At 43.1% G+C, this 18,920-nt stretch overlaps 1 protein-coding gene across 1 annotated transcript in view; it reads left to right on the forward strand.

The window, feature by feature from the left end:
• Window positions 1–18,920, forward strand: part of GADL1 (glutamate decarboxylase like 1) — a 76,902-nt gene that overhangs the window by 13,507 nt on the left and 44,475 nt on the right. Inside the window, exons 6-8 of the mRNA XM_074986126.1 lie at window positions 6,217–6,281; window positions 6,515–6,596; window positions 9,421–9,620. Coding sequence (XP_074842227.1) covers window positions 6,217–6,281; window positions 6,515–6,596; window positions 9,421–9,620 — 347 coding nt within the window. The remainder of the gene's footprint in view (window positions 1–6,216; window positions 6,282–6,514; window positions 6,597–9,420; window positions 9,621–18,920) is intronic.

Here is an 18,920-nt window from a genome sequence, read left to right on the forward strand (position 1 = left end):
TGTGTGATCCGCAAACTTGCTGAGGGTGCATCCCAGTCCCTCATCCAGGTCATTAATAAAGATGTTGACTAACACCGGCCCCAGAACCGAGTCTTGCGGCACTCCGCTTGAAACAGACTGCCATCCAGATATTGAGCCATTGACCAGTACCCGCTGGGCCCGACCATCAAGCCAGCTTTCTATCCATCTTATAGATCCAATCCATATTTCCTTAACTTATGGACAAGAATGTTGTGGGAGACAGTATCAAAAGCCGTGCTGAAGTCAAGGTATATCACATCCACTGACTTCCTCATGTCCACAGAGCTTGTTATCTCGTCATAGAAGCTGATCAGATTGGTGAGGCAGGACTTGCCCCTGGTGAATCCATGTTGGCTGCTTTTGATCACTTTCACCTCTTCCACGTGCTTCAAAATGGATTCCTTGAGGATTCCCTCAATTATTTTCCCAGGGACTGAGATAAGGCTAATGGGTCTATAGTTCCCTGGATTGTCCTTCTTTCCTTTTTTAAAGATGGGCACTATGTTTGCCTTCTTCCAGTCATCCGGTATCTCCCCCGATCTCCGAGAGTCTTCAAGGATAATGGCCAAAGGTTCAGCAATGACCTCTGCCAATTCCCTCAGTACCCTGGGGTGCATTAAATCCAGACCCATGGACTTGTGCACATCTAGTTTTTCTAGATAGCTCAGAACTTGTTCCTTCCCCACAGATGGCTGCCCTCCACCTTCCCATACTGCATCATCTAGGACCATCATGTGGAAGTTGACTTTGTCCGTGAAGACAGAGGCAAAAAAAGCATTGAGTACTTCAGCTTTTCCTGCATCATCTGTCACTAGGTTATCTCTCTCATCCAGTAATGGCCCCACACCTTCTCTGATAACCCGTTTATTGTTCACATGCCTGTAGAAACCCTTCTTGTTACTCTTCACGTCCCTTGCCAGCTGCAGTTCCAATCGTGCTTTCGCTTTCCTGATTACTGCTCAGTATTCTCCAGCCGTATGTTTTTACTCCTCCTTAGTCAACTGTCCTCGTTTCCATTTCTTGTATGCATCCTTTTTGAATTTAAGCTGACTAAGGATTTCCCTGTTAAGCCAAGCTGGTTGCCTACCATGTTTGCATTTCCTACTACGCAACGGGATGGTTTGTTCCTGTGCCTTCAGTAAGACTTCCTTAAAATACTTCCAGTTCTCTTCAACTCTTTTCCCCTTCATCTTCGTTTCCCAAGGGATCCTGCTCATCCAGTCTCTTAGGGAGTCAAAGTCTTCTCTTCTGAAATCAAGGGTCTGTATGTTACTGCTCACCCTTCTTCCTTTCGTCCGGATCCTGAAATCTACGATCTCATGGTCTCTGCAGCCCAGGTTCCCTCCCACTTCTATTTCTTCTACCAGTTCTTCCCTGTTTGTGAGCAACAGTTCAAGTTGCGCATGGCCCCTGGTCGGTTTCTTCAGCACTTGTACCAAGAAGTTATCCCCAGTAGTCTCCAAAAACTTCCTGGATTGTCTGTGTGCTGTTGTATTGGTCTCCCAACAAACGTCTGGATGATTAAAGTCTCCCATGAGAACCAAAGCCTGTGATTTGGAAGCTTCACTAAGCTGCCTGAAGAAAGCCTCATCTATCTCCTCTCCCTGATCTGGCAGCCTGTAACAGACACCAACTACAACATCACCTCTGTTACTTCCACCTCTAAGCTCCTCTAAGCTTAACATCAGCTCTAACATCTTTGATCTGCTAGTTCTCCTAGGCATGTGATTCCTAACTTGCAGTTTGGGAGCTATTTGCTAGCGACCTGTGGAGAGCTGTCTCTCCTCGTTTCCAGCTGCTAAATCATATTAAGAAGCTAAAAAATATTTAATATTCAGAAAAATTTAACTGGTGCAATTGCTGTAGTTGCTACAGGAACTTGGTTTGATTTTCAGAGGATGGGACAGTGTCCTGCGCAATCATGAATGGGTGATGTGTGTAAACATGACATTCTTATCGTAGGCTGGTAGTGGAGCTGTGGTATATTTAAGCTTTTAGCAGGAGGTATTTGTGTAATAGGGCTGTAGCCTCATTGTTTTATTTATTTGTATAGCCATGCATGTCTGTTCAAGCTCAGTAATGTGAAATTAGTATTTTTTTTACTGCAGAAAAGAACTTAAGTATTAATGGCAATATGATCGATGATGGATATAGGAAAGAGAAAACAAGTAAACACAGGAATTTGTAATTCAGAAATAAAATTCAGGAGTTGTGGTGATTAGAGGCCATTCTGAAAAGAAACAGCAGCCCTATGTACCTGGAAAATAGAGTTTGAAGCTGAAAACCCATTTCTGTGCCGATTTATGGTTGATCAAGAGAACACCTAGTTTGGGCAGGTTTATCATTTAGAAAAAAACAATTAAAACTGTAATTTGTTTTTAAAATCAAATGATGTAGGTGTAAGTGTTCTATACAGTAGGTCTAAACTAGCTATTACCACTCATGAGAGAGATCAGTAAGGACAAGTGCAGAGTCCTGCACTCAGACCAGAAGAATCCCAAACATTGTTACAAGCTGGGGTCTGACTGGCTCAGTAGTAGTTCTGCAGAAAAGGACCTGGGAGTTGTAGTGGATGAGAAGCTGGACGTGAGTCAACTATGTGCTGTTGTAGCCAAGAAAGCTAATGGCATATTAGGTTGCATCAAGAGGAGCGTTGCCAGTAGATCCAGAGAAGTGATTATTCCTCTTTATTTGGCTTTGGTGAAGCTGCATCTGGAGTACAGTGTCCTTATCTGGGCCCCCAATTATAGGAAGGATGTGGATACACTGGAGAGGGTCCATCGGATGGTGACCAAAATAATTAGGGGGTTGGAGCATATGACCTATGAAGAAAGGTTGAGGGAATTGGGACTGTTTAGTCTTCAGAAGAGAAGACTGAGGTGGGACTTGATAACAGCCTTCAACTTACTGAAGGGAGGTTGCAAAGAGGCTGGAGAGAGGCTGTTCACAGTGGTCACAGATGGCAGAACACGGAACAACGGTTTCAAGTTGTGGTTGGGAAGATCCAGGTTGAACATTAGGAAAAACTTTTTCCCTGGGAGGGTGGTGAAGCACTGGAATGGTCTACCCAGGGAAGTAGTGGAGTCTCCATCCCTGGCGGTGTTTAAGTCTCGCCTTGACAAAGCCCTGGCGGGGCTGATCTGATGGGTTTGGTCCTGCTTAGGGCAGGGGGCTGGACTTGATGGCTTTTTTAGGTCTCCTCCAGCTCTACTGTTCTATGATTCTGTGATCTGGGAGTCATTGTGGACGGTTCTCTGAAATCATCCACTCAGGGTCCGGCAGCAGCCACCAGTCCTGACTCTGTCTACATCTGTACTGTGGTTGGTCTTCTGGGGTTTTGTATCCTGCGTGCGCAAAATGACACTTTCCAGGGTCAAAGTCGACCCTGGAACTCCTCACAAGTGGCGAGGATTAAGGAAGGTTGATGGGAGAAATGCTCCCATTGACCTTCTTCCATGAGGGCAGCCCTAGTAGTTGACCACTGATAAGTCGATTTTAGTTATGCTATTAACGTAGCTAAAATTGCATATCAGCGGTCAACTGCTAGGTCTAGTGTAGTCATAGCCTCAGTGTTCTCTGCTGTTATTTAGCTGTAATTCACCCCTAAATGTCTTCTAGGATCCCAGTAAGCAGTGGAAGTGTTGGTAATGCTGCTGGACAATATTGCCTTTCCATGGTCTGGAAAATTCTCTCATTTGACACCAGTCATATATTGAGGGTGCCGGACTAGAGAGGTTCAACCTGTATAAATAAATTATAGGCCAACTGATGAAGTTGCCACAGCGCAGCTGCTGTGCTGAATACTTGCGTTTCCCATACTTGCATCCTGAAAAGATGGATCTGGTATTTCTACTTTTGTTACACTTATGTTAATGGACATTGTGGATGCTCAGAGTGATGGGTTCTCCTTGGGGTGCCCCCTGGGATTGGGATACCACTGATGCACCCCATCCAACCCATTAACTTGGGCTCCCTTCGCTGTTTAGGAGCCAGCATACAGGTAGGGACACATGCAGCTGCAGCTACAGCTACGTACAGTGATCAGCACTGCATGGAAGGCACAACTAGGGCACATCCCCATTCCCAAGGCATGTAAATCCCTTGGGAGTGTAAATCCCAAATTGTATCATCTTGCATTGCACAGAGAACTGCACAGTATAAGCTCACGAAATTTGCCCCTGCTCCCTCAGTGTGGAGAAAGACACAGTGAACTCTTGTTTAACTGGTATTTGATGAACTGGTATGACTTACGGCTGGGCAGATCTGATCAGTGGACACCGGGCAGGAGTGCAGAGAAGTAGCATCAGGGCTGGGGTTTGTACAAAGTGTGAGAGCAACACCCCTGGGAGGGGCGGGGGAAGGCAGCCCGCTCATTGCTGCCACGTGTCCCTCTGAGCTGCGTCTTAGTGCAGCTGGCAGGAGAAGCGATGTCAAGGATGGGGTTTGTACACAGAGAGGGAGAGCAGCTTCCCGCCCCCTGGGTGGGGGTCAGCCCTCTCACTGCTGCCCTGAGGCCTTCCAGGCTGCTCTGAGTATAGCCAGTAGGATCCTCTGCTCTCACGCCCAGCGTGAGTACTCTTGATGGTCCAGAATATGTATATGATGTTTTCTGCTCCAAGTTATGATCCACACACTGGCTTTGAAAAAAAAAATTAACTACCAAAGATAGATTTTAAGTGATATGAGGAATAGCAGACTGATCAAAGCACTTTACTTAGCAAATGAGCAAAGATGCAGTGTAAACTTAATGTACCAAAGAGGTTGAATGTGAATACCAAATTCTCACGATATATAATGATTTAAGCTGGCTGCAGGCTCTAAAGGGGCAAGCTGCACTTGCTTGCAGCATAAAACTCCCAGGTATTCCTTTCAACACTTTTGCGTAGGTCCAGCACGTTCCCTCAGTTCAATCCTTGTTCCTCAGGTGTTTCCGAGAGTCGTCTTTGGAGTGATGCAGTCATGATTCTTTACTGCCTGCTGGCATGGAACCGCTACATTAATGTTGGATGCTTATTGATTCATTAGGGGGTTTACTGGCATTGACTGAGCCCTTTTGGGGGCTTAGAGGAGGGATGGGAGGTGTGGGGGGCGGTTCAGGGCATGGGGTGGTGGGTGCAGGAGTCAGAACAGAGGGTGGGGGGCCCAGGGGAGGGGGCTGGGAAGTTTTTGGGGTGGTTCAGGACCGGGGATGGAGGATGCAGGTGTCAGGGCAAGGGGTGCAGGGGCTCAAGGCAGGGGTCTGAAGGCAGGGGTCTGAAAGGTAGAGGAGATTCACTGTGTGAGAGTTGCGTTGCTCTGGTGGTCGCAGTTCCTGGGGCCAGCCCAAGGTGATGGGAACCAGGCGGCTTGGCTGGCAGCTGCTTCCCAAAGCCAGTATGGAGTGATGGGGGCCACGCTGGCCGCTGCTTCCTGGGGTCATTCAAGGATTTAACTTTCCCTTGCGCTTGCTGTCCCCCTGTAGTCATTCGTGGGTATAACTGTGCTGGCTATGGTGCCTCTCCCTTTCCGTTTGATGAGAAACAGTCACATTCCAGGCACATCCCAGTGTCCTGGCTCAACCAAACCCTGACCTTTCATTAAGTTGTAAGAGGAAGCTGCGTACCAAATTTGATGGGCCTGCTTCTTACCATTTGGGAGCAGTTCTTGAACAGACAGACTCATGGATGGGCAGACATGCACCAAGTCTCTAAAATATATAGTAGTTTGCAACTGTTATGTACTCGGGATCGAAATCCTGCTCATACTGAATCCATGTTGAAAAGTCCATTTTTTTTTCCAGTAATGCAACTTCAGACCCTTTGTGCTGCTGTCATGTATTTGCAGGTGTTATATTCTACAGTAACAGTCAGTGGTCCAAATACTGAGCCTGACTCTGCAAGTTGCATAGAGTAGACTGACTGAGAGAATATTGACATTAGGGTCAATGGGGCTATTCAGGTAAGTGTTAGAGTGAGTGAGATTTTGAGAATTGGGTCCCCTTTGACACCAGGGCAACCAATTTGATGGCAGTATGGTTGGACTGAGGTCACTGAGTGCAGAATTTGGCATTGTGAGCAAGGATCTCACACGTTTAAAACGGTACTGCTTTTGAAACAGAGGTGGTATTGGGGCTTTATAAAATAGTGTAATAGGAGTACTTATAGAACCTTAGAATATACAAATAATATTGTCTTGGTTATGTAAATATCTCAACAGGCATCTTGGGGTGGCTCAGCTTTGATGTCAAGGAAGCATCGCAAGCTTTTAGATGGTATTCACAGGTAAATAGTTTAATGGCTCATGGGAACACCTAGGAAGGGTGTTAATTGGGAAGGGGCAAAGTATGTCCAAAATATTGTTTTGAATTAAAAATGCCACAACATTTGTAATAGGTGGGGAAAAAAGCTAGAAGTCTATTTCAAGTATTCGTATTTTACATGTGCATTTTTTGCTATCTAATACTATGATTGTAGTGTAATCACTTATTTTTTCCCCTCTTTGTTTATTTCCCCAGGGCTGATTCTGTTGCCTGGAATCCCCATAAAATGCTGATGGCAGGAATACAGTGCTGTGCTCTTCTAGTGAAAGACAGTTCTGTAAGTGCTTCTGTTAGCATTTTAAATGCAACTTAAAGGTGTCATTGCTGTGTTGTGAAAGTGGAGATAATTAGGAAGCAATTGCAAATTATTTTTACTAGACTCTCCAGAGCAAAGTAGAGAGCTGTAAAAAGGGTATAAAATGTCACAAAGACATTGATAAAGAACAGCAACAAAAAAAAGATGTGGGACCAAATTCACCCTGGATGCTAAACTTACTAGAGTTATGCCAGGATTGAGTTTTGCACATGGTGTTCCTGTAACTTAATTCGTTTAGATCATTAAATAAGCTGCTCAGTCACACAGATGCATGATGAAGTAGTCTTCAGTTCCTAGACACTGATCTTACTCCCATCCAAGTCCATGGCAAAACTATCATTCATTCAAATGGGATCAGTATTGAGTCTTTAGGTGGCTTTCATTAAACCAGACTAAATGTTTCCTTCCTTTGCGCTAAATGTTAGGTGTACTGACAACCACTGATCTTTCGTCTCTCCCGGTTGTTCATTGCCTTGTGCTGGCCTGTTTCTTTCATCCCTCCCAGCTCTTCCATATGGTTTGATTCCTTCTCTGTCTGTCCCAGGAATGTGCTATGCTGCCTAAAAATCAGCTGCAGGATGACCTAGTTCATACTCTCGGAAACTGACAGGGGTGTTTGTGTTCAGCAGAATTACTTCAGCACATTATACTAGTGCAGGGGTTAGAAACCTGCGGGTCTTTAAGGTGTTACTTGTGGCTCTGGGTGCTGCCACTGCTGACTACTCTTGTGGCTCCCTGCCCTGCTGTGCTGAAGTAATGGAACTAAATTTAATTGGTTTAACAGCCAGCAGGGTGGCGGGAGGGATCCAGTCATTAAACCAATTAAATTTAGTTCCATTATTTCAGTGTGGCAGGGCAGGAAGCTGCGTGCGCTGCAGGTGGGGGAAGTGATCAGGAGAGCTGGGGAGAGGGGTGGCTGAGTCTGCCCCTTCTGGAGCCATGGAGACCCGCTGAGAAGGAGGCGGGGGGAGGAGCAGTGGGGATGGGGGGAGGCAGTTGCTGTGGAGGAGCAACGGCAGTACATGTAGCTAGAGGAGCTGGTTGGCTAAGGCAGGCTAATCCTGGGGTTAGGGGCGTAGGGGGTGGATTTGAGGGCTGAGGTGGGTAAAGCCTAGAGATGCAGGGTGGGTTTGGGGCTGCGAAGGGTTAAGTCTGGTATGGGGGGTAAAGCTTGGGGATATGGGGGTGGATTTGGGGTCTGAGGCAGCTAAAGCCTAGAGATGGGGCAATTTAACTTTCTAACTGGTACAATGAAAACAAAAAAGCAGTCCAGTAGCTCTTTAAAGACTAACAAAATAATTTATTAGGTGATGAGCTTTTGTGGTACAGACCCACTTCTTCAGACCATAGCCATACCAGAACATACTCAATATTTAAGGCAGAGAGAACCAAAAATAGTAATCAAGGTTGACAAATCAGAAAAATATTATCAAGGTGAGCAAATCAGAGAGTAGAGGGGCAGAAGCAGGGGGGAGTCAGGAATTAGATTAAGCCAAGTAGGCAAAAGAACCCCTATAATGACCTAAAAAATGCCCCAACCTCACAGCTGAAACACTACTGCAGGGTTTTGACGCACAGTCCTTACAGCCAAAGCAAACCACACTCCTTTTTCAAACTATAGCACTATCTGTTCTGTTAGTGGACTCAGATGTCCACCTATGAGAGCAAACTTTCTTTGCAAAACGGACTTCATGTGATGCAGTGGCTGTATAGGTACACTACTGTAGCTGGTATGGAGCCATTCAGAATGTTAAGGCATAAGAAAAACACTAGGGATTGGAAAAAACTCAGTGCTTGTTCTTTTGCATGATTTGAGATTCCACCTTCCTGCCTTTGTCACCATGACTCTCAATCTCCTAAAAGGACGAAGAGGGTGGTTTCTTAAATCGTACAAATACAGGACTCATTTGTGGTTTTCCATCTATTGCTCTAACATATGGGTATGGAGGAGGCACATTATTGTTCTGAGCAGTATAAGGGAAGAGCAGCCAGAGATCCACTCTTCCCAAGGTCATAGCATGAGCTTGCTCCCTACAAGGCCAATTTGGCTGGCCAGTGTAGAAGTGAGACAGAGTGGTGGTTTGCTGGCCCACCTGGGAAGCTTGTGACGTGAATCATGTCCAGTCCCTGCGACAAACCACCTTGAACACCTCTCCCTTTTTGTTTCCCTCAAGCAGGTCCATAAATGTTTGAAGGGGAACTGAAGGCATAAGTTGAGAAGGAGAAAGACATAATGATGAGTGGTGTTACCTTTTGTTATTCTCTCATCCTCCTAACAGAGTTTATTCTGTGTATGTCAGTAGATAACTCATATCACTTTTATATCCCCTGAATTTTGTCTTGACATGTATTCTTCTATATTATTACAAGTTCAAGGGTGTTATCTGTGATGTATTGTAATGCAGATTAAAACCTGTACATTCTGTTACAGAAATAGAGACTTTTAATAAAAGTGTTGTCAGATGCCTTGTACCATTTCACAAACTTACAACAGATGTAGAGAAATGAAACAAAATAGAAAATGTGCCTTCAGTCAGTCCCAAGTGAAATTTTTAAAAAAATGGATTGTGTTCTCTATATGAAATTATATCCAGTAAGGTTTCATGTTTACAGGCTTCATGATCTACTTAGAACATATGCAGTGCAGCTGCCACTTAACCAGATATTTGCAAATCCATGTTAAAATCTGTAGCCAAGCTTATACTCTACATGTATTCGTAATTGAATGGTATCTTTCAACCAAAATCCTCCCCTAGTCTTAAACTTTTATTTTATTTGAAAATAGGACCTGCTTAAGAACTGCTACTCTGCCAAGGCCTCCTACCTTTTCCAGCAGGACAAGTTCTATGATGTCAGCTATGACACAGGAGACAAGTCTATCCAGTGTAGCAGACGACCAGATGCATTTAAATTTTGGATGACGTGGAAGGCGTTGGGAACTGCAGGACTCGAGGAAAGAGTAAACAGGGCACTTGCCTTAGCCAGGTACCTGATCTCAAATTTTGATTTTTCTTTTTGGTTTTTAAATGGTTGAAGCAATGCTTATCCTGAAATCAGTTAAACCTTGGTATCTTTATCAATTATTGCTAGATTTTAAAGTATGCATAAAATGAAGATAAAGGTCCAAATGAAAGGGAAACAATCAATCTATATTAGGCCTAAAGTGGATCTTTTGGAAACTGATGGGGTCCAGTGAAGAATGCCCTTTTTATTTCAGATATCTAATTTAGAATCAAAGCTGCTATTTTCATTAATAGCAAAACAAAGTGGATCAGAGTCTGCACTGTGTCTAGCTGGGAGTCAATTTACTAGTCTCTTACCGTTCCCATTCATGGCCCATGTCAGGGTGTCGGTATGGTGGGGAAATTCCTGAGGCCGCTGCAGCCTCCCTGTTCCTCTTTTATGCCACCAAATTTGTGGTAGCACCTGTAGTGAGAGTGGATTCCCTCCTCCTATACCCAAAAAAATAAACCCTCTTTAGTGCTGGCAAGGTTTTTATGTGTAGGGTGGCATCGTCTGTAAAGTGTGTTAGCATCTGTGGCTTTTCTGATTGCAGCGGACAAGAAATCCCACCACCCTAGCATTTGCAAGTGCTTCCAAGAGGCATCTGAAATTGTTTTTATTTTTAAAATGTGTTTGCGCATAAGCCATAATATTCTTGAAAGTCAGGTGCAGAACCTGGATTTAAAAACGCAGGCTGGGATTACCACAATTGATCACACAAGTGCTCCATCAAGTCCACATGCTGTTGGTGGCCTGTATCTTGCACCTCAGAGGAACATACAAGAAACAACGTGGCAGGTTTTTATAGAATAACTGGCTCATGTGGAATTTTACTTAAATTACTTAAATGCCTACCCTTAAATAGGATTTGTGTAAGGTGGGAATCCATTGTGTTCAAGTTTAAACTTTTTCGCTCTTTCAGTGGAGAAGTACAGCATCCAAGATGAATGCCAGTACCAGTTGATATAGCCATATGTAGGAGCCATTATTTCCCCTCTTACAAGACTCATAGGGGAAAAAAAAACGGGGCTATTTGCAGATCATTGTCTGGAGTATTGTGGCATTAAGATCCTGGAGTATTACTAAATGGCCCTCATTTAGCATGACTATGTTAGTAACACATGCTTATACTTCATATTTCTAACTTCAAATACAGGAATGATAGGTGCCTACAAATGGAATAATCAAGTTCAGTAGATTGCAACCTTACCTGTGATATCTAGTATGAAATATTTCTCATAAAACATATTCCAGTTATGTCATACCCATACTTAGAAGCATATTTTCCATATTGGAATGCATGGTGACATTCCCCCAAGGAGCATTTTCAAGACAGTGTTGTCAGAGGCTCTGGGAGGGTAATTATTTATATGGATTTTACATAATCACTGTTGTTTTTTTTTTTAATAATTTTTTAAGCAAAATAGTCTTTTTGTACAGCACCTAGCACATCAGGATCCTAGTCCATGACTGGGGCTCTTTGTCTTTGAAATACAAATAATATTAATAGTGCTATTCAGCCCGATGTTAATATCTGATTTTTAATGTGATGCCAAATAGTGTGTCAGCGAGTGTAGCATCCTAGTGTTTGTAGTGGCACACGTTAAAGGTCAGTTCTTGGAAAGTTTGCTCATGTCCATTACATTCTATGTGTGTGTGCTTGCCCCATGTGCTGGTACTAGATGTTTTCCTCTTAGTGATCTCCATTGGGCACCAGCTCTGACACCTCAGGACTAGCACGCATATGCCATAGTAAAAGGGGTGGTGCTGGCTCCTCACAACCTCAGTTCCTTTTTACTGAAAGTGGCTGTGTCTGAATTGCTCCTTGCCTCAGAATATGATGGTCTTCTGTGGCTACCACTAAGGGACAAACTTCTGATGCTGTTGCACATATTGAACACACATACCTAGAATGGAATGGCCAAGAGCAATTCATCTTAAAGAATACCAATTATGGGGGAGGGGGAGAACAATAAAAACTCTTTTCTTTTATGTGCAAGTGTTGAAAAGGAAAAGTTACAACATTAATTGCCTAAAAATATATGTATTATAAAGAAATATAGTATTAGAGAGAATTGCATTAAGGGCTAAATCTTTCATCATCCTGCTACTTGAATGTCCCTAGAGTCTTTTGAGTAAATTGCAGTCTTGTGTGCATTTCAAGGTCCTTCATTTATGTGCATATACAAAGCTTGTCAGTTCCTCCTGCTATGAGTAGAAGGATTCAGCCACATCAAGGTCACTGGCTGAGGCCATCTGACTGAGAATGTACAGATTAATGGTGGGATCAATACGCTCTTCGATAATAAGGACTTAGCTGGTGGTGTGGGTTTTTTTTGTTTTGTTTGCAAAGAAATAGCATTAATTAGAAAAGTAGCAGCAATATTCTGTACAGTAGCTGTTCTGCTATCTTGACTTTGCATGGGCACAGGCCCTTGGCAGCTGAGGTGTCAGTTTTCCTGGGCACTAAACCAGATTTCTTAAATACACGTATACAGCTATGCAGCTTTCTTTTGTGCTATGTTACAGTAGGGTTTGCTTTGATGCTGAGGGGATATTTTAGTGCTCTTGAATATGACCTGGATTAATTTTGGAGCTAGTCCATTGACCTTACAAATTGAGGACAAGAATTTTTCCCCTGCCAGGCAGAGTTGCAAAGACTTTAACCTGATTGCAATACTGTATTTCCTTTGCATCAAACTCTGCTCATTGGTCATTTCATTGATTTCTTCTTTTTTTTTAGAAATGAATCGTGTTTTCATAGTATTAGATTAGACTAGAGAGCTTTTGAGCTATTTACTTGAAATGATTTATTCTTAAAGTATTTAGGATAATGTGCTCAGTTGATCACTTTTGAGATTATTTTCTTTATATTTAATCCTGGTGGCAAAGAATTAGATTCCCTTATTTTCTTATTGCTTTATGAAGTAAGCTGCATTTTAGGGTAATATATCACAAGACTATGATCACATCTGCATGTTGTGTTAGATCATCTCTGCAGTTTTTATAATCTCTGATTCCTTTTTCTAAAGGCATCCTTCTGCCTGACGTCCAACATCATTCCCTACTAGCTCCCATACATTTCCTGTGCTGGTTGTAATTTCTAATACTTCTTGTTGTTGAATTAGAACTCTGCCCCTTCTACAATTCCACAGTCAGGGGATAAAAATAATACAGTTTGACTGTCAACTGTGAGGGGAAAAAAGTAGGCAGAAAATTATCACTGCTGGTTCCAAATGGATCAGACATTAGAAATCAAGCATGAGGGATTTTTCAAGTGTCTGCCTTTTTTGGTCATGGACAGTGGTCAGAGAAACATTAGATGCAGTCAGTCACATACCACTTTTAATCTCGTTTCAGTGGGTAGCTTTAAAAAAAATAAAAAAAGACAACATGCTAGCCACGGAGGGAGAGCAATTTTACCATGCTATTGTGTTAACTCTATTTTAAAATTGTTTGTATCTTTCCAAAACAAGATGATATAATTTTAGGTGATCCAAAAAAAGGGAAGTATTGTGTGTTTTGTATGAAGTTTTGTTTTTAATTAATGAGGGAGCAGAGGCTCTTCCAGTCTAAGGGTATGTCTACACAGCAAAGTTATTTCAAAATAACTTTGCTTGTGTCAACACAATGCAACCGCTATTTCCAAATAATTTTGAAATAGTCGTTGGCTTATTTCAGAGTAGATAAACATCATTCCACGAGGAATAGCACCTATTTTAAAATAGCTATTTCAAAATAGGAGCTGTGTAGACAGGGAATAGAATCTATTTTGAAATAAGCCATAGTGCTTCCAATGGCTCTGTTTCAAAATAGGCTCTATTGTGTGTAGACACTCTATTTCAAAATAGCCGAGAGCTATTTTGAAATGCATTTTGTGTGTAACAACGTTCTTTTGAAACAAGGTCTTCCTGGAATAGCTTATTTTGAAATAACACTGCTGTGTAGACATACCTGAAGACTTTTTCTGAACTGATTAAATGGACGTGGCATTGTAGTTATATGATATGGACAAAAATCATCTAGGCATAAGGGTCACTAAACCTTGTTTCACTTGATTCCACAAAAATATCTCTTCAAGGGGAAGGGTGAGGCTCTGCCCAGGTTGCTAACTACCTTCCTAACCATCCCATAATAAAATCAGTCAAACCCTTGGTGCTATAATGATGACAAAGCATCTTTTTCAGTCTATGCTTAGCTTTGTCAACCTGAGCATTACTGTGGTTGCTCATGGAGGCCAGGTGGCAAATGGTAACTGCTGATCTAAGCGGTCATTGAAAGAGAGATTCAGAGTGCTGGCTTTGTTTTCAAAAGATGGGTGGCAGCATCTGAGCAGCCTGCAGTTAGATACAGCATTCGGAGGTGGCACCAGCTCTTTGCCATGGCAATGAGGTTCTAGCGATATACACTAAGGATAATGAGTCACATGCACAAGTCTTATTAACCATAAACAACACGGCAATTCCCTATGCTCTGCTTTGAAAAATGTCTGCTCTCTGAGGTGCTCTTTGAGCCCCAGAATAAACACTCTCTGCAGGATCTTGGCTAACGTGCCAGCTTGCAACAAGGAAGCTGTGCTGGTGGGTCCTCACTGGGACTCTTTCCCTGGTGTGTACACAGGGCCCAAAGCTGGTATTTTTGACAGATTTCTTCCTCCCTCTATTTGTGCTCTCTGTATGTGGCAATAAGCAGTAAAAGCAATTACAAGCAGAAAAAGTGCATAAATATCACAACAATTGGACAGATTTATTGAAATTTTCGTAGACTTCAGCCAGAATCCTGACAAAAGGACTTTTATGGGGTCTAATCATGCTAACTGCGCACACAGACTCATGCTGACATTACTAATTTGCAGTTGCTGACAGAACAAACAGGAGGTAAATAAATTCAGTCAATGCAGTAGTTAGCTAGACATGTGAAAGATTGCCGAGTATGAAATGGGATGCAGCAATTAACAACAATATAATGCCATGAGAATGGAGTTCTCCCAAATGCCAGGCCAGCACCTGGAGCCAGGGCGCTTAAACAAGACAGATAGGCATATGCAGCCACTCCATTTGCAGCAAGGGCTACACAAAACACCTTACCATGGTGCTGTTATTCAGGCTGTGGCTATGTTAAAGAGCTTAGAGTGGCACAGCTGTTCCACTACAGCCTGTCTTATGTAGCTGCTGTAAGCTGAGTGGAGAGATCTCCCGTCAACTTCATTAATTCACTTTCTTCTCCCCCACCTCCATGAGTGGCAGCATCTATGTTGGCAGAAGAGCTTGTCCCGCTGACATAGTGCTGTCGTTTTTGGCGCTTACGTCCATGTAGCTTATGTCATTCAGGAGGGGGTGGCTTATTCACGTCCCTGATTCACTTGGGTTATGTCAACATTGGTAGTGCAGACGTAACCTCAGAAGCAAGTAAGTAGACCTGGCAAGGATTTGGCTGAAACTTTGCAGCTGCGGCTGTGCATAAAAATGTCAGTTGTCAATTACTTTGTGTCAGTATGGCAACAGAAGTAGGGTGACCATCCATTCTGTTTTTCCTGGGACTGTCCCTTATTTAAGCTGTCCCACAGGCATCTCGACTTTTGTAAGAAAATGGACAAATAGCCCCACAAAATATAGGACACTGTTCTCCAGCACCCAGCATCTCAGGACGGCAGCTTCTGCTGCTAGCCCCACTGTAGGGCAGCTGCCCAGTTCCCTGGCACCCTGTGCCTTGGGGCAGCTTCCCCATGCCTGAGAGCTCCTCTGTGGGGAGGCTGCCCTGTTACCTTGTGTCCTGGGGCAGTAGCTTCTGCAGCAGGGGAGCTCTTCCATGGGGAAGCTGCCCCATTCTCTGGCACCCTGTGGTGTCAGCCCCCACTGCCAGTGAAGCTCTGCCATGGCCCTGGCCACACAGAACCCTGTTTATGCACGACTCCATTATCCAGCTCTCCTTATTAACCAAATAACCTGTGCACATGCATGGTCGTGGGAAATTGACATCACCTTCATCATAGTGTTGCCTTGCCACGTTTGCAATCTTGTAAAATGACTGGCGAAAACATGTAGTACTGTCATTGGGTGCTAAATGAGAGACTATTAGTAAAATAAAGAACTGTCACTAAAAGAAATAGCCCAAAATATTGATATGATAAGAAACACAGTGTTGGACATAAAACACAATGTAGAGCAGATAGTTAAATATAACACGAATAATTCAATAACTCTGCATACTGAAAGACCATGAAGCAACCAAAGGGTGCTAGGTTTTAATACAAAAATGGATGGTTGCCCTTTGTCTACACATCACGAGGAAAAAGCATGGATGGGACAGTGTTGGGTTTTGTGACTGGGTTTTTTAAAACTTTCGTACCAAGCTTAGGTGCTCACTCAAACACAAACAACGTCCCACCAAAAGCCATCTTATTGTTGGACAACACACCTGCTCACCTTGATGACGGAAGATTGACATCTCAAGATGACCTGATCATCTGATGTTTTCTGTTGGTTTTTTTCCCCTTCCCCCTCCCTCCAAATGTAACATCTCTTGTGTAGCCTATGGCCCATGCTGTTCTGGAAAGTCTAAAAACACAATAAACAGGATGTTCTTAATTGACATATGATGCCTGATAAAGCAACTGAGTCTGAAGGCAATATGTTGCAGTGCTGAAAAATATCAATATCAAATATGCTATATATGGGGTTACAGAACCATGGGAAAGACATCCAGAGGTCAACCTTACAAACACCATGGTAAAATCTGTGGCCTGATTTTATATCTAATTCTCAGAACAGTTAACTTGTATCTGCAACAGCAGCACTGGCAGCTGAGGAAGAAACCAGTGCATTTTTTAAAATATTCTCCACGGACTTCCTGGCTTCATAGAAGTTGACAAAGATGATGTTGCAGATTGGCTTGAAAAGGATGCCAGTGACTTCAGCTATCTATTACTGTATGATGCCAAAATTATACAGACTGTACTACAGGCTGACAGTGATGATGAAGCTGAAGATTCTGCCGAGAGAGGATTAATGGAACAGATTTCTCACTGTGATGCTTCAGTAGCAGAAACCCCTCGCACTAACTTCTTCTTCAGCTGCCAATGCTTTCCTTCAGAGCTTGGAGCAGCAGCCCAGTACCGGTGATCCCACTGATCCATTGTTGATGAAACAACACCATAGTTGCATGATGAAGAAAGACTCTCATCTAAAACAAACTGTCAGATTTTTTCCAGCTATTATAAGTGTGTGTTGGTGTCCCTACGGCTGCGATATGCACTGTTCTTTTTGCATATTACCTGTTGTTGTTGTTGTTACCACCACCATTAGTGTTGCTGTTGTTACAACTTAAAATGATCACTTTTAAAACCAGATACTCTTTTTTCGAAGTAATGGTTTGTGTATGCTGTAAATAAAGGGAGTTATGTTTTAATGCTTTGTAATACTAGTAATGATTTTTTTTCATTTTTTAGAAAATTGTTTGTGATGTTATGTGTACATAAGCTAAATGGAGATGGTACATTCTATAATATTAAGCAGACTCTGTAGATCAATGCTTATCAACCTTGTGGTCACGGGGTGGGTTAGAGGTTCACATCTTTTGTGCCGGTGTTATGACATGGCAAGCAGGGCAGGTGCCTGAGAACCCCATGGCACGCAGGAAATTCAAAATATGCCACAAAATTAGGTTGATTGTACCGCTATTTCATTTCAGAAGAAAAATGTGGGAAAAAATGTTCAGCCAAAAGCAAGATGTCTCATTTCAACATATTTGGAATACAATGTTTAGATTTTTTAAATGACTGTTCTTTTCTTTAAATTTATATTACAATATTAAATAGCCAGTGTTGCAAAGTTTTGATTTCTATGTTTTGATGGACCCAAAGCAATTTATTTTTGAGTTTTCCTTTGTGGGGAATTTGAAAATTTTCAGTTTTCATTATAAGTTGCAATAAAGTCAAACTTTGAAATCCTTTGAAAAACTGAACTTGTGTCTTTCACACGCAGCTCTAATTGTACCTTTTATGACAGGAGATGGAACTGAGCAGCAAACTTTGGATCTTATGATGATCAGATGGAATAAGATCCACCTGTTTTGGTTTAGAATTCTGTAGAGATCTCTGTCTGCTATAACATTTGGGGCAAGATCCAGATATTTCTTTATTGTGTTGGGGTATTTTGGTATCCAGGACTTTGGTTCAGATCTGTTTACATTTAGTGTGTTTCTGCTGCTGATGAAAGGAGAGAAGAAATGTTTCTTTTAGCGTGCTGTGATTGGTGAATGCTCAGAGATTATAGTGCATCAGAGACAGCATGGATTGTTGTGTAAAAGTGGAAGCATGAAGATACTGGGGGTTGCTCAGAGAGACTCAGTGCACCGGGAAATGCTGCTAAAGAACAGGCAAGATTGAGAGCCGGTGGCAGTGGCAAGATTGAGACAAATGCCAGAAGGAGGCAGAGAAGTGAGATGGCAGCGCAGAGCTTTCACCTGAGGAACAGAATAAGTTATTAATGGTGAACAGCTTAGGCTTGGTCTTGGCTAGCAACTTAAGTTGCTATAACAATGTTATTCAGGCATGTGGAAAATCCATACCTCTGAGCGATGTAGTTATACTGATTTAATTCCCAGTGTAGACAGCTCTGTGTCAACAGAAGGGCTTCTCCCATTAACACAACTACCATCTCTTGGAGTGGTGAAGTACCTACGCTGGCAACATAGGTCTCATCTCCACTAAGCACTACAGCAACACAGTTGCATCCATGTAGCTGTCCCGTTGCAGCTTTTTTAGTCTAAATGAGCCCCTGGTATTAGAAGAGGAAGCTATATTGGTGGTTCAATGCAGCTTGCACTTCTAACAGAGAGAGGCCCAATTGTTGCCCTCATTGAAAGCGGGCAGATATTGGTCTACCAATGGGGCATGTGGTTTGAATGCTGAGAGCCCGAGGAGATGAGGGAAAAGGGTACTTTGCACATTTGCCTGTTCTTCAAACAGGCAGCTCTCATTGGCCGGAAGTCTGCTGAAAGCTGACCAATAGGAGCTGCGAGATTGTACTGAGAGTAGGGGCAGCACATGCACTCTCTCCTCTCTTGCCCCAGGCTCACATCATTCACCAACACACACGGCTCTGCAGCTGGCTTTTCTGAGTGATGTATGGGGACGGCTGGCAGGGGGCCTGACTGAGGCTCCTACTGGGGTGTAGGCCAGACTCAGTGGCTTGGTGGGCTGGATGTGGCCCATGGGCCGTATTTTGCCCGCACTTGGCCTTGTGCCATCACTCAGCACTTGGCTCCAGTCTTTGCTTATTT

The sequence above is a fragment of the Carettochelys insculpta genome, chromosome 2 (assembly GCF_033958435.1).
Source record: "Carettochelys insculpta isolate YL-2023 chromosome 2, ASM3395843v1, whole genome shotgun sequence".
NCBI lineage: Eukaryota > Metazoa > Chordata > Testudines > Carettochelyidae > Carettochelys > Carettochelys insculpta.